Source organism: Thalassophryne amazonica, chromosome 4 (genome assembly GCF_902500255.1).
Source record: "Thalassophryne amazonica chromosome 4, fThaAma1.1, whole genome shotgun sequence".
In the NCBI taxonomy this organism is placed as follows: Eukaryota; Metazoa; Chordata; class Actinopteri; order Batrachoidiformes; family Batrachoididae; genus Thalassophryne; species Thalassophryne amazonica.
In genome coordinates, this window is record NC_047106.1 from 67,996,559 (window position 1) to 68,020,894 (window position 24,336).

The 24,336-nt window shown below is 39.7% G+C and overlaps 2 protein-coding genes across 3 annotated transcripts; both read left to right on the forward strand.

Annotated features, from left to right (window-relative positions):
* Positions 1–4,496: 4,496 nt before the first annotated feature.
* Positions 4,497–5,765, forward strand: foxg1c (forkhead box G1c). The gene has a single exon (XM_034168932.1). The coding sequence runs from the start codon at positions 4,605–4,607 to the stop codon at positions 5,763–5,765; it is 1,161 nt and encodes a 386-aa protein (XP_034024823.1). The 5' UTR covers positions 4,497–4,604.
* Positions 5,766–12,589: 6,824 nt separating this feature from the next.
* On the forward strand, positions 12,590–22,445 carry snrpd2 (small nuclear ribonucleoprotein D2 polypeptide). Of its 2 annotated transcripts, XM_034168051.1 has the most exons (3): positions 12,590–12,735; positions 17,639–17,818; positions 22,101–22,445. In XM_034168051.1, coding segments are annotated over exons 1-3 (357 nt in total). In that variant the 5' UTR covers positions 12,590–12,733; the 3' UTR covers positions 22,276–22,445. The 2 variants fall into 2 exon arrangements, with proteins under 2 accessions (XP_034023942.1, XP_034023943.1); XM_034168052.1 differs by lacking the exon at positions 12,590–12,735 and having other exon boundaries at positions 17,617–17,818.
* Positions 22,446–24,336: the final 1,891 nt, after the last annotated feature.

Here is a 24,336-nt window from a genome sequence, read left to right on the forward strand (position 1 = left end):
CCCTTTCAAGAATTTTTGAGAGAAAAGGAAGGTTGGAGATTGGCCTATAATTAGCTAAGATAGCTGGGTCAAGTGATGGCTTTTTAAGTAATGGTTTAATTACTGCCATCTTAAAAGCCTGTGGCACATAGCCAACTAATAAAGATAGATTGATCATATTTAAGATCGAAGCATTAATTAATGGTAGGGCTTCCTTGAGCAGCCTGGTAGGAATGGGGTCTAATAGACATGTTGATGGTTTGGAGGAAGTAACTAATGAAAATAACTCAGACAGAACAATCTGAGAGAAAGAGTCTAACCAAATACCAGCATTACTGAAAGCAGCCAAAGATAACGATATGTCTTTGGGATGGTTATGAGTAATTTTTTCTCTAATAGTTAAAATTTTATTAGCAAAGAAAGTCATGAAGTCATTACTAGTTAAAGGAATACTCGGCTCAATAGAGCTCTGACTCTTCTTATTTTCTTCAATTAGTGATGAATAGTAAGATGTCCTAGCTTTACGAAGGGCTTTTTTATAGAGCAACAGACTCTTTTTCCAGGCTAAGTGAAGATCTTCTAAATTAGTGAGACGCCATTTCCTCTCCAACTTATGGGTTATCTGCTTTAAGCTGCGAGTTTGTGAGTTATACCACGGAGTCAGGTATGTCTGATTTAAAGCTCTCTTTTTCAGAGGACCTGCAGCATCCAAAGTTGTCTTCAATGAGGATGTAAAACTATTGACGAGATACTCTATCTCACTTACAGAGTTTAGGTAGCTACTCTGCACTGTGTTGGTATATGGCATTAGAGAACATAAAGAAGGAATCATATCCTTAAACCTAGTTACAGCGCTTTCTGAAAGACTTCTAGTGTAATGAAACTTATTCCCCACTGCTGGGTAGTCCTTCAGAGTAAATGTAAATGTTATTAAGAAATGATCAGACAGAAGGGGGTATTCAGGGAATACTGTTAAGTCTTCAATTTCCATACCATAAGTCAGAACAAGATCTAAAGTATGGTTAAAGTGGTGAGTGGACTCATTTACATTTTGAGCGAAGCCAATTGAGTCTAATAATAGATTAAATGCAGTGTTGAGGCTGTCATTCTCAGCATCTAGGTGGATGTTAAAATTGCCCACTATAATTATCTTATCTGAGCTAAGCACTAAGTCTCTGTGTAGGCTTTCAGTTGTCTAGGTGGTTTCCATAGTAGAGAAGGTTGAATCTTCGACTGGACTGGGTTGCTTGACGTGAGGATGTTTCGCTTCAAATCGCAGAAGCTTCCTCAGCTAAAATTCTTGCTCTGGAAGTCTGACTTCTGTCTGACTCTTGTAGAGAAGAATAAAACAGAAGCCAACAAAAGCTGGAGTTTTAAACCTAACCAGACCCCTCCTACTGAGAGGCAGACTGCTATAGGCTAGTGACTAAACAATAGCTCTAATTAGCAACTATTGTGCTCTAGTTAGCACACCTAATGACAGGACAGCTTTCCCTCTAATGATGGGATGGATGCCTTTGTGATGGCTCCCTTGATGACATGAATGACTCATTACCATGAATAAAAGACTGAAACTGCTTTGACCTGAGTACCCCATTGTAAACAGGGGATAAAGTGTGTCTCAGACCCCCTCCCCGGTTAAGGCTGGGTTTCAAACGTTTCACAAAGAATGCCTCCTTGACCCCTCTCTCAAACCATTTCTTCTCTCTGGCTAATATTTTAACTTCCTTGTCCTCAAACGTGTGGTTAGTATCTTTAAGGTGGAGATGAACCGCAGACTGAGGTCCACTGGCATCCTCTCTGCGGTGCTGGTATAGCCTTTTGTGTAAAGGTTGCTTTGTTTCACCTTTCACATTGTTTTTGCAAAGTTACACACCGATTCAATCTTAATTTTAGTGACCTCCAATTGGCGTAACCGGGTGTCATTACTGCCGACGTGAATTACAATCTTATCAAATTTACGCTTAGCCTTAGCCAGCAGTTTCAAATTTCCTTCAGTGTTGCCTGCTCTGGCCCCCGGAAGACATTTGACTATGGTTGCTGGTGTCGCTAACTTCACATTTCTCAAAACAGAGTCGCCAGTAACCAGAGTTTGATCCTCGGCGGGTGTGTCGTCCGAGTGGGGAAAAACGGTTAGAGATGTGAACAGCTTGGTGGTGTACACGGGGCTTCTGTTTAGGACTACGCTTCCTCCTCACAGTCACCCAGCCGGCCTGCTTTCCCGGCTGCTCAGGATCTGCTGGGGGACAGCTAACGGCGGCTAAGCTACCTTGGTCCGCACCAACTCCAGGGGCCTGGCTAGCTGTAGGATTTTCCAAGGTGCGGAGCCGAGTCTCCAATTCGCCCAGCCTGGCCTCCAAAGCTACGAATAAGCTACACTTATTACAAGTACCATTACTGCTAAAGGAGGCCGAGGAATAACTAAACATTTCACACCCAGATCAGAAAAGTGCGGGAGAGACAGGAGAAGCCGCCATGCTAAACCGGCTAAGAGCTAGTAGCTGTGCTAAGCTAGCGAATTCCTAAAAACACACAAAGTGAATAATGTGTAAATAATTTAGAGGTGATTCAGCAGAGGGAGTGCTTTAGTTAAGGCACCTGAAGATTACACTGTGAAACAAATCGTTATCTAGTTATCTAGATCAATCTAACTACGCAGATTAAACAGCTAACAGATACAGCAAAACACCGCTGTGCTCCGGAACAGGAAGTGATACAATACCGCAGTGAGAGAAAGCAGTGTGCTAATCATGTTGTGGGAATCATTTGATTCAGTCATTTCCCATGAGCTGTTTGAGGTATGTGTTTCTTTATTTTCATGGAATAATCTTCCTTAACACATATAACACTGTGATTAAACATAAATATAATGTGTCCAATTTATAACAAAGGGGAATTCAACATTCACTGCCTTAAGAATTAAATGTGACATTCATCATGTCTTTATCACTTTATCATTCACCCTTTTTGCCTACACAGGGGGGTCCCTGCAATCTGCGTGTCTGTCCAGTGCCACACATGGCAGCTGAAACAGTTCAACCTATATACATAAACGTATACAAAATCTATATGATTTTCTTTTTTTGATACTTCACTCCAGCTATGGGAATGTGAGCTGAATAAATTAAATTTAACACCAGTCTCAGCACCCGTGCTGTGAAAACCATCTCCAAGATCATCACCTTAAACTGACAGTTTAGTAATAATAATAATAAATATTTCTTCAGAAAATCCAAGCTTGCCATAGTACACAGAAACAAGGAATGGATAGTGAGTCTATTCACAACAGGGTAACTTAAATAAAATCAAAAACATCTTTGACTTATTTGGAAATATAACATGAATGCAAAATGTAAAAACACAACACATTACACAAGTACATGTAAATCTTCAAGGATAACACAAAAAGTACAAAATTTGTTTCTATTGTGGTCCTCAGTTTAAAAAAAGTTGAGTCTAGATTTTTCATCTGTACGCCCCTGGGGGGGTACCGCACACCTCCCATCAAATAGCAAACAAACTGTTTTCAAGGCACATTCATTTGTGATTTGGTAAGTGTTGAATAAGTAACATTTTCAGAGGATATCTTTTACTGTTACGAGGTTATAAGTAAGGTAAGACGTGTCACCAGGTCATGACTGTAACTGACAGCCAACACTGTCAAAACAATCTTTGTAAATCACCCACAAAATGTTCACTAGCCTAATCTGCAAAATTTTAGAATGCCCACACAACTTAGTGCTCATTGTATGAGATCTAAATAAACTTTATTTAAAAATGACTGATATAGTTAGCCCCTTATCACCACCCTGGAATGCAGGTCACCCTGGTGCTGTTGTCCACTAAGACATTACAAGTCCAAGTCCAATGCAGATGAGGGCCTCGTACACAGGCCCTCATCTGCATTATGAAGGTGTTTGCATTGTATTGAATAATTTTTTGTTGCAAGTGAAATAGATGACCCCTCCAAAAACATCTTAATATATTCTCAGTTTGAAAATGTCTGGATCCCCTTAAATCTGGTGCTATTTGCCTACATTTTGTTTTTTGTGGATTTAGGGGCCCACACAAAGTGTAGGCCAGAGGCTCGTGGCAATAAATAGAAAACTGAGAACTTCTGATTGAAAGTGACATGATTGTTGTCTGTAATCTTTTTGGTTTTAGATGTGTTATTTATTTTATTCTTTTAATCTGTCTTCTGTGTCCATTCTTTTAATGGAAATTTTGCAGTTATGCGTTAACAAATTTACACACGTGACAGGTTTAAGTCGTTTTGTTTTGCTCTCCTTTATCCGGTCTTTAAAAGGTGTCTCGTGGTATGAATGATGCGTGTATTTGCTGAATTGTTTTGGCTGATTTGGGGGTTTGTTTTAAAATCCAATGCCGTTATTTTATGGAATAGAATTCCAGTCATATTTCAAACATTTTTAAAATGAGATGTACTTGGAATAACTACCCGGGTGACGCGCCCGGCGCTGGTGATCGTGCGTAACTGTGTCCACGTTGTGCGTAATTGGCTCCTCGGCACTTTGGAGCAGCGCGTCTTCGCTCTGTGGCTTCAGTCACGCTGTCCTCTGATCGCGGGACACCTTTTGAAGATTTTACAAGTGATTCGAACCTTAACGATGACAGATTTCAAAACTTCAGACGGACTTTTCCACAAGTCCTCATTCAGCATCAGCAGCTTGCTGTGGAGACGAGAGGAGATGGTGAACGACACGTCTGGTGCCGCGTCGCAGGCGCAGCCGGACGCATCTCATCAAGAGAGTGACACAAACTGCGACAACCCGAAAAAAGAAAGTATACCGGTGAAGGAAGGAGGAGCGGGCAAGGGAGAATTAAAGAAAAGCGGTGGAGGAGAGGGAAGTGTCAAACCCGAGAAGCCTCCTTTCAGTTACAACGCGCTCATCATGATGGCGATCCGCCAAAGCCCGGACCGACGGCTCACGCTCAACGGCATCTATGAGTTTATCATGAACAACTTTCCGTACTACCGACAGAACCGACAGGGCTGGCAAAACTCCATCCGGCACAACCTCAGCCTCAATAAGTGTTTCGTCAAAGTACCGCGCCACTACGATGACCCGGGTAAAGGGAACTACTGGATGCTGGACCCCTGCAGCGAGGACGTCTTCATCGGGAACACGTCAGGGAAACTCCGGCGCAGAACCCCTGCCGGCTCCAGGAGCAAACTTACACTGAAAAGAGGAGGAACTCGCCTTATGTCCTCCGGATCCGCGGCCAGCGTCACCTTAGCCGCAGCGGGTTCGTTTTACTGGCCGGTTCCGCCGTTTCTGCCTCTCCAAACGCCGGTGCGCGCCCAGCTCGGCGCGGGATCTTACATAAGCGCTCCATCCCGTTTTTCCAACCACTCCACGTCTGTTGTCTCCCAGCGGTCCCGACTGAGCGCAACAAGTGCCGCTGATGCCGACCGGTTCGTGCAGACACACCAGGAGATGTCCTACTTTGGAGTTAGCTGCGCGCAATCCCGTCGCCACCACGTCGGCGCCGCTTTCTCCGCGTCCATTCCTGCGTGCACGCTACCGCTGTCAGATCCGTGCTCTTTCAAGATGATATCTGGACAAGCCAGTTACTTTTACGCACATCAAATACCGTGTGCCGCCACGTACAGCCCGTGCCAGGAGGAGTGCGCAAGGTCCAAGACGTCTCTGGGACATTTTGTATCCAAGAGCGGGCACTCGGACCTCGGAGGATGCTGTAGTGACTTTCCAAATTGTCCTCAAGTCACGTCAAGCCCCACTTCTTCTTGGCACGTGGAAAAATAATTTAAATTATAAGATTTACAATGCTTAGAAGTTAAACCACCTCTGATCCTCCTCTAACAAGAGGCTGTGTTCAAATAGTAAATCTCTTAAAAAAAAAACACTTCTGCAAATTAAAAGTGTCTTGTAGTTTCTGTTTTGTCGATGGAAAGGCATTGGTTTTGCTCTATAGTTACAAACCTGGTGTCAAATTAACATAAAAGCATGATTGACGCGTAAAAACAAGGTCAGTTCATGTAAACAAATCGGCGTGTGAACAACTTACCATGTGACATCTTTTCAAAAATGTGCTTATCTGCGTACTGTATTTGGATTAACATACTATAATCAGCATCAAATGTCTAATAACGTTAAAATGTAATGAATGTATCTGCATCTTCTGACTGGAGACTGCTTTGTGGCTTTCTTTGCTTTTATCGTTTCTAATACTTTTATGCACTTGTATGTCAGTATAGGCCTGTCCTGGATGTTTGCGCGCATGAGCACGTTTTACGCATATCATCTGAAACTGTGCTATTGTAAAATGTCCCAGAATAAAATATTTAGCAAAAATTAATGAATAAACTCGCATTGCCTCAAGTGACTCATTTTATCTGTCGGGATGACAAACACCTTAAAAACACATTTAAAAGATACTGAAGTTGTGGTTTAATTGAAACAGAGCGGATCGGCGCACAGGGCAGATAAATCTAAAAGATTTTATTTTATTTTTTATTTCACGAATATTTAATTTTTTTTTTAATTTTAATTAAAGTCTTTTGCGGCACTTTTTAACATTACATTAATTTTGCAAATGAAAATATTGCATTCCTATTTTAATTAGACCATACGCATTAAAAGCATGAATAATGTATTTTATTTATGTTTTTTTAATAATTTTATTTAATTAAAGCCTATACTAAGTGATTGTCCTCATTTGGTTGTGATATTAAATTTTTCACTCTGGAGAATTGAGGCCACATAGGACAAACATGCCCCTCTATAAACTGAATTATGAAATCACAGACAAGATGCCAATTTTTTATTTTTTCTCCGAATAATCATTTTAATTTGCAAATAAATAATCGTGTTTTTGAAATCAGATGAAACATTTTTAGTCTTGTTGCACTTATTAGTGTGTCTCCTGTTTTGCCACATTGAGCTCTCCTTCACCATCAGAGGTTTACATTCATTTAAAAAATAAATATGATCACGTGGAATATGGAAAATACTTGGACTACTGCCTGCTTCAAACACAAGTCTTTTATTCACAAACCAAAACGAAGGGAAAAAAAAGTACTCAGTCTGTCACCTTTGCAAAGCAGGATCAGGTAACTTCAACAATGCTGGCAAACAGCCTGTCGATAGATAAGAAGATCATTTGTTTTTTCTTTAATGTCATGTAATTAGGCTTATAGTGCAGGATGACATGACTCAACAGGTTTGCAAATACCTTAGGCAGAAGAAAGAAGGCGTGACAGCAATTTAAAAAAATTCTTCATTGATTATAAATTACTTTATTCTGTTTATAGTAGATGTCATTATCTCTCTTTTTCAACAATTCACTGCTGATGTCCTGTAGATAGCTGCACACAGATGAACTTGATCACTGTCTGATCATGTGCTGAAATTAATATGGTTTCTATGAAATGTCTTTCTAGTTTTGATTAGTATTTTGCAACTAAAATGCACATAAAACTATAAGGGGACTCAAAGAAATGTTTGTACAAACCCTACACATTCATCACTGTGAATATGCCAGAATTTTTCATAAAGATATGTGTAATATTTTCTGAGAACATAATGAAAATGCTTTAAAAAAAAATCCCTATCTCACAATGTTAATGAAAGTTTAAAAAACACACTTACTTGATTTGGCTCCACTCTAATATTTAATGAAATTTCTTATGATTCAGTTCTATTTTATTGTCATTAACACAATGTACAGGCACATATGGTAACAAAATGCAGGCTGGAGCTTCACCAAAACAGACTCGGAGCAAAAGTTACTGTAGGGTAGCACAGTGGTGATTGGCTGAATGTGCAAAAATACTTCCCTTCACCAAGCTTCCTGAAAATCAGCCTGTGTAAGTCCTTCTGACAGATGAATAAACAAACTGACGCACCATAATGAAAACATGAAAATTCTGTAAGGTATATCTTATATATTATATTCCAATTCTAAGGTGGAACTATGCTAGTATACTAAGGTATATTTAAATATCTAAAAGGAAGAGTAAAATAGAAGAGTAGAAAAGAGTAGAGTAGAGCCACTTAGGTGCCTGGTCTTGAGAACCAGGGATGGTTGACCTCCTTAGCAGAGGTCATTAAAGTGTGCTTGGTGCAGTTAAAATGATAAAACTTTTTCTGTCCATAAATAAGTGCAACCTGCACAGGTTCATATAGTCACATTTCGATCTATACATACATATGACAACATCATAATGAAAAAGCAATCCTACATAACAGTACATACACACTACTATTGCACTTCAATGTATCTGTTAATCAGCTGTTTAATGCAGTTCAAACTGACTTATTGTTTTGCTTTGTGGATATAATATAGAAGTACATTATAATTTGCTTAATACATTATTTGTGTTAGTTTAAATTCAAGTAAATCAGAACTTAAGTGTGTTAAATGTGTATTCAAAAACAACAAATTAGTATGTTCTTAAAATCCTAAATTGTTTTAATGCAATAGTCAAATTTAAATGACTGCAGCTCAAATACTGAAACCACAAAATCAGTATTCCTGAAAATGAGAAGAACATGGTCTTAGTTTGTGTTCTATCCAACAGGTACTAATTTAGTTATGTTTCTCATTCATATGTTCTAGGGTTCACAAAACTTTCATGTGTTTTATTTTCTTTTTTAAGATAATATGAGTAAAATCAGTATAACACTGTAAATTTTAACTTTACAGTGTTATTTAAAAATTTTAATGATATCAAGATCTCACCTTTTCAGTATTTTTTTCCAAATATGATGATTAAAATCAGTTAAATTGCCTTTGCAGTATTATTCTCATTATTATTATAAATATGATGAATAAGATCTGTTAAATCAGCATTACAGTATCAGAAAATATGAAAATATGATGAGTAAAACAAATTAAGTAACCTTGCCGGGTTACTGGAAAGTATTTGTAGTTGTTGTACGATAATCTCACTGTTTGTGTGTTTTGACATTAAGCTGCTCCTATCCCATGTAACACAGTGTCAGGACCAACACACCGAGCTCTTTTTACAGACACACTGCTGCTGACCTAAAGATGGAAGTCTTTTGACTGATTTACCTGTGTTCCATAAAGACATACTAAATCTCTGAAAATCAATCCCACACACTCACCGATGTCAACGGCACACAGGCTGCTATTATCTGAAACAAGTGACTTCCACAGGTAGATCTGTGTCCTTTGAAATAAGGTGGGTGGGTTGTGCACCCGCTGGCGTCTTTATGTCTCTTGCCAGAAAGCCAATCTCTCAATGTCTGCTGTGCAGGTAATGTAACACACACACACACACACACCTTGTTGTGTTAAAGAACAAAACAAAGACTTATCTGTTTGGGTCTGTGGTATCAGTTAGGTTTTTGTCTTCCTTGTTCCCCCTGTGCTTATTCAAAACAGCTAGTGTTGTGCCGACTGCTACTACCAATAGCAACATCTTTACTATACAACCCCAATTCCAATGAAGTTGGGACGTTATGTGAAATGTAAATAAAAACAGAATACAATGATTTCCAAATCCTCTTCAACCTACGTATATTCAATTGAATACACTACAAAGACAAGATATTTAATGTTCAAACTGATAAATTTTATTGTTTTTGTACAAATATTTGCTCATTTTGAAATGGATGCCTGTAACACGTTTCAAAAAAGCTGGGACATTGGTATGTTTACCATCACCTTTCGTTCTAACAACACTCAATAAGCATTTGGGAACTGAGGACACTAATTGTTAAAGCTTTTTAGGTGGAATTCTTTCCCATTCTTGCTTGATGTATGACTTCAGTTGTTTAACAGTCGTATTTTGTGCTTCATAATGCGCCACACATTTTCAGTGAGTGACAGGTCTGGACTACAGGCAGGCCAGTCTAGTACCTGCACTCTTTTACTATGAAGCCACGCTGTTGTAACGTGCAGAATGTGGCTTGGCATTGTCTTGCTGAAATAAGCAGGGACGTCCCTGAAAAAGACGTTGCTTGGATGGCAGCATGTGTTGCTCCAAAACCTGGATGTACTTTTCAGCATTGATGGTGCCATCACAGATGTGTAAGTTGCTCATGCCATGGACACTAACACACCCCCATAACATCACAGATGCTAGCTTTTGAACTTTGCGCTGGTAACAATATGGATGATCTTTTTCCTCTTTTGTCCGGAGGACACGATGTCCATGATTTCCAAAAACAATTTGAAATGTGGACTCATCAGACCACAGCACACCTTTCCACTTTGCTTCTGTCCATTTCAAATGAGCTCAGGCCCAGAGAAGGCGGCGGCGTTTCTGGATGTTGTTGATGTATGGCTTTCGCTTTGCGTGGTAGAGTTTTAACTTGCACTTGTAGATGTAGCGACAAACTGTGTTAACTGACAATGGTTTTCTGAAGTGTTCCTGAGCCCACGCGGTAAGATCCTTTACACAATGATGTCGGTTTTTAATGCAGTGCCGCCTGAGGGATCGAAGGTCACGGGCATTCATTGTTGGTTTTCAGCCTTGCCGCTTATGTGTAGAAAGTTCTCCAGATTCTCTGAATCTTCTGATTATATTATGGACTGTAGATGATGGAATCCCTAAATTCCTTGCAATTGGACGTTGAGACAAATTGTTCTCAAACTGTTGGACTATTTTTTTCACGCGGTTGTTCACAAAGTGGTGATCCTCGCCTCATCTTTGCTTGTGAAGGGCCGAGCCTTTTGGGGATGCTCCTTTTATACCCAGTCATGACACTCACCTGTTTCCAATTAACCTGTTCACCTGTGGAATGTTCCAAACAGGTGTTCTTTAAGTATTCATCAACTTTTCCAGTCTTTTGTTGCCCCATCCCAACTTTTTTGAAACGTGTTGCAGGCATCCATTTCAAAATAAGCAAATATTTGCACAAAACAATAAAGTTTATCTGTTTGAACATTAAATATCGTGTCTTTGTGGTGTATTCAATTGAATACAGGTTGAAGAGGATTTGCAAATCATTGTATTCTGTTTATATTTACATTTTACACAATGTCCCAATTTCATTGGAACTGGGGTTGTATAATACATTACATTAATAAAAGCACAGGTGAGAATTATAGGTACAACTATGTTTGGTTTATAGATAAATCTTAGCATTTTATGGATAAAATGGATATTGGTGTACTATATCATCTATCTATCTACACTCATCGGCCACTTTATTAGGTACACCTTTCCAGTACAGGGCCCCTTTTATCTTCAGAACTGCCTTACTTCTTTGTGGCATAGATTCAACAAGGTCTTGGAAACAGTCCTCTGAGATGTTGGTCCATACTGATATGACAGCATTATGCAGTCACCCATTCAACCAGTCTGCCTATTCTCCTCTGACATCAACAAGGCATTTTTGTCCACACAACTGCCACTCACTGGATATGTTCTCATTTTAGGGCCATTCTCTGTAAACCCTGGAGATGGCTGTGTGTGAAAATCCCAGTCAATCAGCATTTTTTGAAATATTCAGGCCAGCCGGTCTGGCACCAACAACCATGCCATGTTCAAAGTCACTTAAATCCCCTTTATTCTCCACTTTGATGAACAGTTTGAACTTCAGCAAGTCGGCTTCACCACATGTAGATGCCTAAATGTATTGCGTTGCTGCCATGTGACTGGCTGATTAGCTATTTGTATTAACAAGCAGTTGAACGGGTGTACCTAATAAAGTGGCCAGATGGTTTGGGAATGCCTGGGGAACCCCTAGGGAGAGTTACAGGACTTGGCACAGAACAGGGAAGTGTGGGATGAGCTGCTTAATCTGCTGCCACTGCAACCTGGACCTGGAAAAGCAACAGTGAACGAATATATATATATATATATATATATATATATATATATATATATATATTATATATATATATATATATATATATATATATATATATATATATATATATATATATATATATATCTCAAGCAAATCATTTACAAATGTATAGGCTTTTGTAGTGTCAGGAAATTCTTAATTAGCATCATCCACTATAATGTGAGGGGAAATATGCAAAATATAATGTAAATTTATATACACATAACCAGAGCAGGCTCTGTAAAAATGCAGTTAATATATAATATACATTATACAAATTTACTGACACAAAATCAAATATAACTTTAAATAAAAGTTCTTATATATACTGTGTATATAAACAAATTACTGTGCAAGACATTTATACACCCCTGAATAAATGTGTTGTTTTTGGCTTCATCAGTATGTCAGTAAAGGAGCAAATTGGAAGTTTCCCCCGTTAAAAAAAATGACAGATAAAGTTAAAGAAAATAACGTACATTTTCAGAAGAATAAAACCTTAAATATTTTTGGGTTCACAGCCCAACAATGTATGATTTCACAAAGGCAACAAACGGATAATAATATATGAATCTTGAAGTGATCAGTGCTCTTGTATGGGATACATTAAAAAAAAAGTTGAATTACGTGTTATCAGTATTCATTCGAAATGTTTATTTATGATTGTTTTACCATAAGTAATTTTAACTATTTGTGTTCTTGCTTCATAAGCATAGAGAGCGTGATGAGCGGGGCAGCTTGAGAGACAGAAAAGCGATTAAATACAGCGTAAATGGAGTTTTGAAATCGCTCAGATTTTCTGTTGACCCGGTCGTTATTTATTTTGAAGCGCGCACGTATGTGTTGACCCGGAAATCGTTGTGATCCACGTGAGCTTGGTGAATCGTAGCGTAAACGAACGCTCCGACAAAAGCATTTGAAATAATCTTTTCCCCGAACCTGAAGCCATGTAAGTATCTTCAGTGATCTTTTTCTGTGGGTTGATGTGTACTTTACAATATGTGAACTGTAAACGTGAGTAATAATATACAGGCGCTTAGTTACAGTGCTAACATGCATAGCAATTTAGGCAGATGGCTAGCTAGCATAGCACTGGCGGGCACCAGAGCGGGCTCGTTTTAGAACCTTTTAGAATCGACTTTTACTGTTATTTATTTTAATTCATGCTGTGGTAGCTATAGTACAGCTATATTAAATATTCTTACTCGTATGTTGGCGGTAAGCTACATGCTAAGAGACTACGCTTTGTCAAAATGGCGATATGGGTGGACAGAAATAATTCAGATATGTTACTAATATTCATTTCGCGGTTTTAATGTAATATGCTTGTGTATATTTTATAAATATTTTCACCCCAAGCTATTACCACGGAGCATAAAACAAAGACGTTGTTAGCTGAACAGCCACAGGCCGGGTCGTGCTAATTGCCGACCAGCAAAGATGGCATTGCAGACCACTATTTACATGAACGTGCCATAAAGTGATACGTTTGCTGTGCGGGTTTACATGTACTGTGATTACCACCGATTCAGTCATTTAGAGCAATTCCGTAATGATTTGCTTTGTGACGAGTGTCGCCAACTTATCGACTTTCTCGCTAAATCTGGCAACATTCCATACCCTTTTGACTTATTTTCTCAAAAGCGACTAGTGACAAATCTAGCTACTTTTACTGGCGTCACTTGAGACTTTTCTGGTGTCTGGCAACTCAGCTCTAGTCTCCTTTCTCTCCGAGCGGCAGCGGGTCTCCTCACCTCCTCTGCTGCTGCAAAGCCCTGAGCGGAGGGATATCTACAATCCTCCGCGGCTGTTGTCAAACCTGACTCAGCCTCAGCCAGCTTTTACCTCGTTTGCTGCGCTGTGACTAGTCTCCAGACTTTGAGGATCCCTGGCATTGAGAAGTTATGTTATTTTGATAAGTGATGGCCAATTTTAATGGCAAGCTGTTGGTCGGCAGTTAACACAACCGCAAAGCCAAACTCAAGAAAAGCAGCTGAAATACTGACAAGGAGGCTGGGAAAATCTTTATATAGGAACAGCTGAATATAAAACCTTGTGGATATAAATTACACTTGTCAAACAAAATTATATCTTTACAACGTCAGTTCAAAATGTTGGCTGTCTTGTATGTACAATATTTATTTGCTGAAATGTATTGTTTTCATTTTTAAAGCTGGGAAAAGAAGGATGAAATTTGACTGTTTTGGAGTTGGAGAATAGTTAAAAAAAAAAAAAAAAAAGAAGCCAAACAGTAATGTGTAAATGAAAGCAGGTAAATTAAGTCACTAGATTTTGAAATAAATCTACAATACTACCAGAATTTGGAGTAGTGTTGCCGTGACCAAAACAAATTTTATTGAGTTGCCAAAAAAACAAAAATGAAGTGATTATGGCTTCGGAGGGCAGTTCTTCGTAGTTGTGAAACCGTTTATAATATACATATCTCACAGTGAAAGCCACCTCTCTGAGATCTTGCGGGATTTGAAACCTCAACAGGAATTGATTGGCGGCTACAGAAAGCAGCGGCTACAGAATCTCAACCCAAAAAAAAAGCTCACATAAACACCTTTTGTATTCTTTCTGACACCCGCACGCACGCACACAAACTTTCTTCTTTGTCACATCTCAGGTCCCAGTAGTGCTGTAGTGACTTGTTATTCAGTTTGTCCAAAATGAATGTATTTATGTATTGATTGGATCATTCAGGTAAATCATTTATCAGGTAAAAATGTTAAAATTCTCAGCTTTAAAAATGGAAGAGCGTCTCGGTTGTTTTGTTTTCATTTTTTTAATATTCGGGTTCAGAGTAGCCTTTGAACCAAAACAGCTTAATTTTCCACTGACATTATAATGGTAGTTTCACAGTTTCTGGGATTGTTACAAACTAAATATAATCAGCAAAAACAAATCTCAATTAAATAAAAGTGATTGTTTTGCGGTTCTAGTAAAAAGGTTGTAAATGACAATGAAAATTCTGAGCTGCATATGGGAAGTGTTGGGCAATTCTAAGCATAAAGGTTAATTTACACGCTTTAGTAAGCAGTGATGAAAGTTTTCTGGAAATGACCGGAAATCTGGGTTTTTACTCACATGGTGAACGTTTCCGGGTTATTTTGGGTAACACATCAGAATCCATTCATTCAGTTCCACGCCCAAACAGTTGGTGGCAGTAATGCGCCGTGTTGGTTTGCAAGCCACTTTACTTTGTTCTGCGCAGTGATTCTCCTAACGGTTTACTTTGTTGTGGAGATTAAAAGTTAGAAGCTGCATATTTCTTCCAGTAATGATGCATTAAGTGAACCTAACGGGCGAAGCTTCCAGCTGTTAGCATTTAGACAAGAGTTTAACTCTGATGCGAGTCAAAACCACAAGATGAATGAGTTTGATCAACGGACAAAAAAATTGTCAGAGGTAAATGAGTAATTGAAAATAATCCGTGATGTTGGTGTTCTGATGAAGTTCATCAGCTAACATTAGCCTTTTAGCTGCAGGAAGTGAACGTGTATTTGTAAATTGTTTGACCTATTTTTATTTTTACCACATAAAGCTACACAGCTTTTTAATTGTTGGCCATAACTGCAAGAAGTCTCAACATTAAATAACTTTTTTGGGGGGGGTTAACTATCAAATAATCAAAGAGAATAGCACAGTGCAGTTTCATATCTCTTTTTATTTAATGTACATATTTCATGCTGTTTTTGTCTAAAAATGAATGCCCATTATGTTAATAAAGAAATTCTCAACAACAGATAAATTGTTTTAATTTACACGTGAACATAAAATATTTCTAAAGAATCTTTTTTATTGTTATTAAAACTATTTTAATTACAAGTTTTCTAATGTAAGAAAAGTTTTTTTGTTTTTTGTTTTTAACTTAAAAATGTACAGTAATCACAATCATTTTGAAGTAAAAACACAGGGATTTTAAGGTGGCCAAGAATTTGAAAAAGATCAATGGCTCCGAAGTTTCTGGCAAAACTACGAAAACTGAGAAGCGAGTGAAGGTTGAACAAATTGATGCTTTAATACATCAGAAATACTCTAATTGATCTATTTGAATTGATACTGAGAATTATTATAAGTGAGTTCTTTGAATTGTCATTTACTGTGTACTTTTCTGAACTGCAATGTATGTTTTTTTTTTTTTTTTTTTTTTTTTTTTTTTTTTTTTTTTTTTATTAAAGGCTGGTAGCACAATACAAGTTGTGTAAAAAGATCTGAGAGACCCCTGCCAGCCTTTGGCCCTTGCCAACAATTTCAGTTTTTTTTTTTTTTTGGTTTTTTTTTTCCCATAGCTCACTTTCATCACTGAGTAAGGCAAATAAACCTAAGTGCTGTTATAATATGTACTGTTACCCAAGTTTATATACATAGGATGACAACTTTACGATAATAAGTTCCTTTGGTTTCTCCCTTTTTTCTGCATGTTGATTTGACGCAAGTTTTACACCTGATGCCCATCTTGCCGCTACTCCATATTATAAGAAGAGTGGGTGGGGGTGGTCTTGAACTAGAAATCTTTCACTCTGGAAACAAGCACACTAACCGCTTTTCCACCACCTCTGCTTTCAGACGGCATCTTTAAAGTAGACCTGCATTGAAATAAATGTGGTCAGATTTCAGAAAGAAATAGCTATGTATTTATAAGACCCTTGTGAATGCAGTAAAGTAAATCTGTAAGCCCAAATTTGTAATTCAGCAGAGAAATCTTCGTTTAAAAATGACAAATTTGTAGCTAAAATTTAGCCCTCTGTGAAAACAGTTTGTACAGCCATATCATTTCCATGACGTCAGGGACAAGACGATGCGCTCCCGCCCATCCAAAAGTAAGCTGCAATGAATGTGAGATACAGATCTGTGTGCTCAGATCAGCAACGACATCGACAGCGGGCGCCATTCTTCCTCTCCCGCTCTCTGCCTCCGCTGCGATTATTAAGTCTGCGGGCTCGTTAACGAGCTCGTTAACCGCCGACGCGGGCCACTTACACCGCCCGTGTCTGCTTTGCAGCCGGTGTTGTGCCAGAGTCAGCGCACAACACCGGCATCACCTCTCTGTCTACTGAATGGAGCTGCAGCACACTTGGCACAAGTCCTGCGATTACGCTCACTGTTTTAATGCAAAGCGGCCGGTACACCTGTTGCTGCAAGGACAGACTTCTTGCGGCAAAATCCACAGCACCGCACGTCTCGGCAATCGGAGCCCCAGAGCTCCATGGACACTGAGAGAGGTTTATATATTTTTAATGACTGGGATTCTTTGCGGGTCTCGCCTCCATATCCCGCGATGGTACCGGAGGCGAAAGACAGATTTTCATTGCAACACCACTCAATCAAACAGGCGTATGAAAAAGTCCCCCAAAATAATTTTCAGGCAAAAATAAAAATAAATGTATACTCACCAAACGTACCGCACGACAATATGAAGTTTTAAAAAAACATCTATCCTTTTGTATAAGACAAAAAGGTAAGCGATGCAAAGTGACATAAATCCACTAATTACAATTGGCACAATGCATGCTGGGAGAGGGTCTTGTCCGTGACGTCTCGGCAGCGTCCATGATGAGAGGGACAATTTGCGGAGGGCTAAATGTTAGCTGTAAATTTGTCGTTTTCAAATGAAGATTTCTCCGTTGAATGACCGATCTGGGCTTGCAGATTTACTTTACTACATTCAGAAGGATCTTATGTGTAAATGTAAGTCATTTTTTGTTCAAAAAAATCTGACTGCATTTTTTTCAATGCAGGTCTCCTTTAAGATAAACACTGAACAAAGGAGTGGTGAAATGATGGCGTAGTTTCTTGTGACAGCCCACATTCTGATATTAACATTTTACTGGTGTGAAACGTTTCAGGAGTTTGTTAACAAAGCCCAAGTCAGAGATGACCCCTGAAGAGCTCCAGAAACGTGAGGAGGAGGAGTTCAACACTGGGCCCCTGTCTGTGCTCACTCAGTCAGTGAAGAACAACACACAGGTCCTCATAAACTGCCGCAACAACAAGAAGCTGCTCGGGAGAGTCAAGGCTTTTGACAGGTTTGAGTGCATTATAAAAATGTATATTGAACATCATGGTAATTCAAGAAAGTGCAATAATTCTTTAAACAAAATTAGGCAGGTGCATAAATTTGGGCACCCCACCAGAAAAAAAATACATCAATATTTAGTAGAGCCTCCTTTTGCAGAAATAACAGCTTCTAAATACTTCCTATAGCTTCCAATGAGAGTCTGGATTCTGGTTGAAGGTATTTTGGACCAATCTTCTAAACACAACATCTCAGGTTTGTTGGTTTTGGAGCATGGACAGCCTGCTTAAAACCCCCCCTCCAGATTTTCAATAATATTCAGGTCTGGGGACTGAGATGGTCATTCCAGAACATTGTACTTGTTCCTCTGCATGAATGCCTCAGTAGATTTTGAGCATTGTTTAGGATCGTTGTCTTGTTGAAAGATCCAGCCCGACGCAACTTCAACTTTGTCACTGATTCATGAACATTGTTCTCAAGAATCTGCTGATATTGACTGGAATGCATGTGGCCCTCAATTTTAACAAGTTTCTGCATGATGGAACCACCTCCAGATTTTACTATAGGTAGCAAGTGTTTTTCTTGGAATACTGTGTTCTTTTTCAGCCATACATACCACCCCTTGTTATGTCCAAATAACTCATTTAGTTTTATCAGTCCACAGCACCTTATTCCAAAATGAAGCTGGCTTGTCCAAATGTGCTTTAGCATACCTCAAGGGACTCTGTTTTATGGATGTACGCAGAAAAGTCTTCCTCTGCATTACAGCATCTCATTGTGCAAAGTACACTGTATAGCTGAATGATGCACAGAGACACTATCTGCAGCAAGATCATGTTGCAGGTCTGTGGGTTGACTATGACTGTTGTCACCATCCTTCGCTTCAGTTTATCTGAGATTTTTCTTGGCCTGCCACTTCAGGCCTTAACTAGTACTGTGCCTGCAGTCTTCCGTTTCCTCACTATGTTCCTTACAGTGGAAACTGATGCTGAAATCTCTGAGGTAGCTTTTTGTATCCTTCCCCTAAACCATGATGTTGAACAATCTTTGTTTTCAGGTCATTTGAGAGGTGTTTAGAGGCTCCTGTGTTGCCACTCATTAGAAGAGATGCAAAGAGGGGGAAACATTTGCAAATGCCCCCTTAAATACCCTTTCTCATGATTGGATTCACCTGTGTAAGGAGGTCAAGGGTCAATGAGCTTACAAACCAATTTTGTGTTCCAATAATTAGTGCTAAATATATTCACATCAATAAAATGACAATGTGCCCAAATGTGTGCACCTACCTAATTTTTGTTTAAATAATTGCACTCCTTCTGAAGCTGAAGAAGGAGTCCTACTTGTCTTTGTTGGCAGGTGGGACTACGGAGGCAGCTGACAGGTACTAGCAGGCCAAGTGTGCTGCAGCCTGTGCAGTCGCAGAGGCAAAAACTCAGGTCTGGGAGGAGTTCGGGGAGGCCATGGAGGAGGACTATCGGTCGGCCTCATAGAAATTCTGGCAAACCATCCGACGCCTCCGGAGGCGGAAGCAGCTCTCCACCAACACTGTCTACAGTGCGGGTGGGGAGCTGTTGACCCTGACTGGAGATGTTGTCGGGCGGTGGAAGGAGTTCTTGGAGGATCCCATCGTCACGTCTTCCGAAGAGGAAGCAGAAACTGGGGACTCAGAGGCGGACTCATCCATTACCCAGGCCGAAGTCACCAAGGTGGTCAGAAAGCTCCTCGGTGGCAAGGCTCCTGGGGTGGATGAAATCTGTCCGGGGTACCTTAAGTCTCTGGATGTTGTGGGACTGTCTTGGGTGACACGCCTCTGCAACATCACGTGGCGGTCGGGGACAGTGCCTCTGGATTGGCAGAGGCACTGTCCCCGATGGTGGTGGTCCCTCTGTTTAAGAAGGGGGACCGGAGGGTGTGTTGCAACTACAGGGGGTCACACTTTTTAGCCTCCCCGGTAAGGTCTATTCCAGAGTACTGGAGAGGAGAATTCGACCGATAGTCGAACCTCGGATTCAGGAAGAGCAGTGTGGTTTTCGTCCTGGTCTCAGCACACTGGACCAGCTCTACACCCTCCATCGGGTGCTTGAGGGTTCATGGGAGTTCGCCCAATCAGTCCACATGTGTTTTGTGGATCTGGAGAAGGCGTTCGACCGTGTCTCTTGAGGCGCCCTGTGGGGGGTGCTCCGGGAGTCCGGGGTCCTTTAAGGGCTATCCGGTCCCTGTATGACTACAGCAGGAGCTTGGTTCACATTGCCAGTAGTAAGTCAAGCCTGTTTCCAGGGCACGTTGGCCTCCGCCAGGGCTGCCCTTTATCACCGGTTCTGTTAATTACCTTGATGGACAGAATTTCTAGGCGCAGTCAGGGTGGAGAGAGGGCCGGTTTGGGAACCACAGAATCTTGTATCTGCTGTTTGCGGACAATGTGGTTCTGTTGGCTTTGTCAAATCAGGACCTTCAGCGTGCACTGGAGCGATTTGCAGCTGAGAGTGAAGCGTCCGGGATGAAAATCAGCACCTCCAAATCCGAGGCCATGGTTCTCGACCGGACAAAGGTGCTTTGCTATCTTCAGGTCGTTTGGAGTGTCCTTGCCTCAAGTGGAGGACTATCAAGGTCTTGTTCAGGAGAGAGGGGCGGATGGAGTGTGAGATCGACAGACGGATCGGTGCAGAATCTGCAGTGATGCGGTCGCTGTATTGGACCGTCGTGGTGAAGAGAGAGCTGAGGGGGGGCAAAGCTCTCGATTTACCAATTGATCTATGTTCCGACCCTCACCTATGGTCATGAGATTTGGCTCATGACCGAAAGAACAAGATCACGAGTACAAGCGGCCGACGTGGGTTTCCTCTGCAGGGTGGCTGGGCGCTCCCTTAGAGATAGGGTCAGGAGCTCGGGGTCAAGCTGCTGCTCCTCCACGTCGAAAGGAGCCAGCTGAGGTGGCACGGGCATCTTTGTCGGATGCCCCCTGGATGCCTCGCTGGAGAGGTGTTCCGGGCACGTACCATCGGGAGGAGGCCCCGGGGAAGACCCAGGACACGCTGGAGGGACTATGTCTCGCAGCTGGCTTGGGAACACCTCTGGGCTCCACTGGGGGAGGTGTGTGTGGATCGGGAGGTCTGGGCGGCTTTGTTTGAGTTCCTGCCCCCACGACCCGACCTCGGATGAAGTGGAAGAAGATGGATGGATGGATAGATAATTATTGCACACTTTCTGTAAATACTAGAAACTTCATTTCACTTTTCAAATATCAGTGTGTTCGTCTGCTATATGATTCATTCAACTGAAATTTCTGATCCCGACAACCATTGATTTATAAAAGAAAATCATGAAAATTATCAGGGGTTCCCCCATCCAGAGACTTAAGCCTTAATTCATTTTTCCTTTTATTTTTTGGTAATAGAATTCTGATCAGAATTATTTATACCCTTGAATTTGGTACATTTTTAAAACTACATTAATAAAAGCAAATTAACTCGTTTTGTGTAATCAGAATATTTGATAAAATATGGAAAATAATTTCACATTGTGAAATAAAACGATGTGTACACATACAACACATTTGATGCCTGTTGAGTTTACAGTAAATCATCACTTTTACAGCCACTTTTCTTTTTGTAGCTGTGATAACAGAAACTGCATCATGCAATCAATAGTTGTACAACCAGCTTCATGGTGGGGTGGCACAGAGAAGGATTTACTTTAAAAGATGTCAGATTTCAGCTCAGGGTTGCCAAAAGGCACTTGGGAGAGTTTGTTTTCCCACATTAAAATCCTTGTGTGTTACTCCACCATGGAGCTGTGCCCCCGGTGGTACAATGTAAGCAGAATTTATTTTATTTTTAATTTACTGTAAATATTTGGTGTTTCTGGTGCTATTTGGTAATTTTGATCATTTTATTAAATATTATGGTTATACAAAATTGGTTCATTTGTATTTATTTCTTACCATATTTTAAATTCTGTACTTTATAATTCAGGGATGCTAGTGATTCTGAACAGGATTATACATTTCAGTTTTGGTTTTATGTGTCAAACTGCCTGTTTGTCATCACAGTGGGGATAAATAAGTTCCAATATGGATTTTTTTTTTTTTTTTTTTTTTTTAAAGACTGAGGCTCTTGTTCATATCATTGTGTTATTTCACAGTGTAACTGGTATCAATGTGACGTGGCTGTTAGTTCTTGTTTGCTACCTGAAGTTGACAAACACTATGCTCTCCACATTGATAAATTAATTTTAAAAAATGACCTGTCGTTTTTCCCCGAGTGACATCTGGTGGTGCTTCACTGTCGTTTCAGGCATTGTAACATGGTGTTGGAGAATGTCAAGGAGATGTGGACCGAAGTTCCCAAGAGTGGGAAGGGAAAGAAGAAGTCTAAGCCAGTGAATAAGGATCGATACATTTCTAAGATGTTCCTCAGAGGAGATTCAGTCATCGTTGTGCTCAGAAATCCTTTGATCACAGGAAAATGAACTGCTTGCTTTGTTTTTCTGGGGCAGTGAACTATGATTATTGGAAACCTGGTTGTTTTACTTCTTGTTGGATTACTGTACTAGTGGAACAGGTCTATAGATGTCTGGATGCTTGCTTTGTCCCAAGAAATCTTTTTCAGTTTAGTAATAAAAAGGATGAATAGATTCAAGTTGTGTGATGGTATTTACTTTTGCTTTGGTCTTTTGCTGTGACTTCAGGATAGTTGGATACAATAATGGTGTGTTCTGGTGAAAGTTCCTCTCAAACACAAATGTGTTGCAAAAATAATTTAGGTATTTGATGGCACGATCTGTTTAATCAAATTTGACTTGTCAACGTTGCCAGAGGTCCCATGTATGAGATCAAGGGTAATTTGTGGAAAAAGGCCTAAATAATGGGTTAAAGTTCTCGGTCACCACAACGGATTTCCGTCATTTGGAAAATTTAACCCCACATACGCGTGCGCACGTGGTGTCATGCGTGTTTTGGGGCTGAAATATGATCCTCTCACTGTCAAAGCAACATCCCGTTCTGCGCAAATCAAAGCAGCAGCAATGTCAGCGTGGACTGCGGAGGAAGGGACTGTTTCCTTCCTCTCTGCTCTGTTTACTGCTTGCCATGAGCCATGGTCTTTCTTCTCCCTGTCTTTGTGGGAACATTGGCAGACACTCCCCAAGTAGAGCGGGGTGTGGCTTTGCTTTGAAGCAATGATCTGACTCAGCTTCGATGGCTTGTCGCTTTATCTTAATTTTCCCCCGCGAAAACCCTAAAGAGCATATGTCTGTGAGTAATATTTACCTTTTTTTTTATATTAAACCGACCTGTTATGGTCTTCTAAAACAGTTGATAGATGTATTTTATAACTTAAAAACGGGGCCGATGCTAACGCTTTAGCATGTCTATGGCGTTTTCAATATTAAAGTTAGCATTAAGCTGTTCGCATCTCAGCAGTTTGCATGTTTTCTGTATAATAAATAATTAATAGCTTAGTGTTTGTAAAAGTCAAATGTATTACGAATTGTAATTTATTTATTTTTATTTATATATATTAATAATAATCAGAATTGCCTTTATTGTCATTGTAATTTGCGTTACAAGATTTGAGTGCAACTCCAAAAAGGTGCTTTCTGTGGTGTGAGTAATTTTTAGCCAAATAAAAGATAATGAAATTTAACGGTAAATTATTCAGAGTATATGCACAACTAATAAAAGGTAAAATGAAATGTGGACTAAGCAATGTAAAACGAGAATTATATGCAACTGTTTGTTTAATGACAATTTGTTTGTCATACCAAATCTGTGTTTTTACACAAGAAAAAAATAAAATGCAGTAAACTGCACATTTGTCTTTTTTCATGAAAATATCTTATTAAAGATCACATATTACACTTTAGTCAGGCCTTTAAAATACTTTTGTGGACTCTTGCTGTAATATGTTGTTGAGATAGTTGCTGTAGGCATCTAAAAATGCTCATAATCGGGTAAAACCTGATGGAAATCTCTGGTGTGTGTGTGATGTATGTATGTGCAAAATAAAACAAAACATTCAAGGTATGTTTTTGACAAGAATATAACAAGTTTATTACAAGCTCAAACGATGTTGCGTGATAAAGGCCTTTAATAATAACTCAAAGAAATAATGGCAAAACTCACATGTAAGTAAAAAAACAACAAAAAAAGATTAATCGATTACTAAAATAATCGTTAGTTGCAGCCCAAGTTTGTTTTACGATTGAGAGCATTTTACAGATTAAATGTGAATAAGCCGGTTTTGAGTTTCTCAGTGCGCATGCGTTTTCAAAACTGGTGACAGTGTTACTTTGTGCACAGCAGAACAACATCAGTTGCTTTAGGCTCTAATTTTGTATTTTATTGACTGCACAGTCAGCGACACAGCACCTATTTGGTGCATTCACCAGATTAGAACTGATCAAAATACTACAGAAGACAAAGAATTTTTACTTGACAGTTTGAAGTGAGTTTTCTGTTTCGGAGGACTTAATACCCATTAAAATTCACTAGAATATACAAAATTTGACTTTAAAAAAATTTTGGGGGAG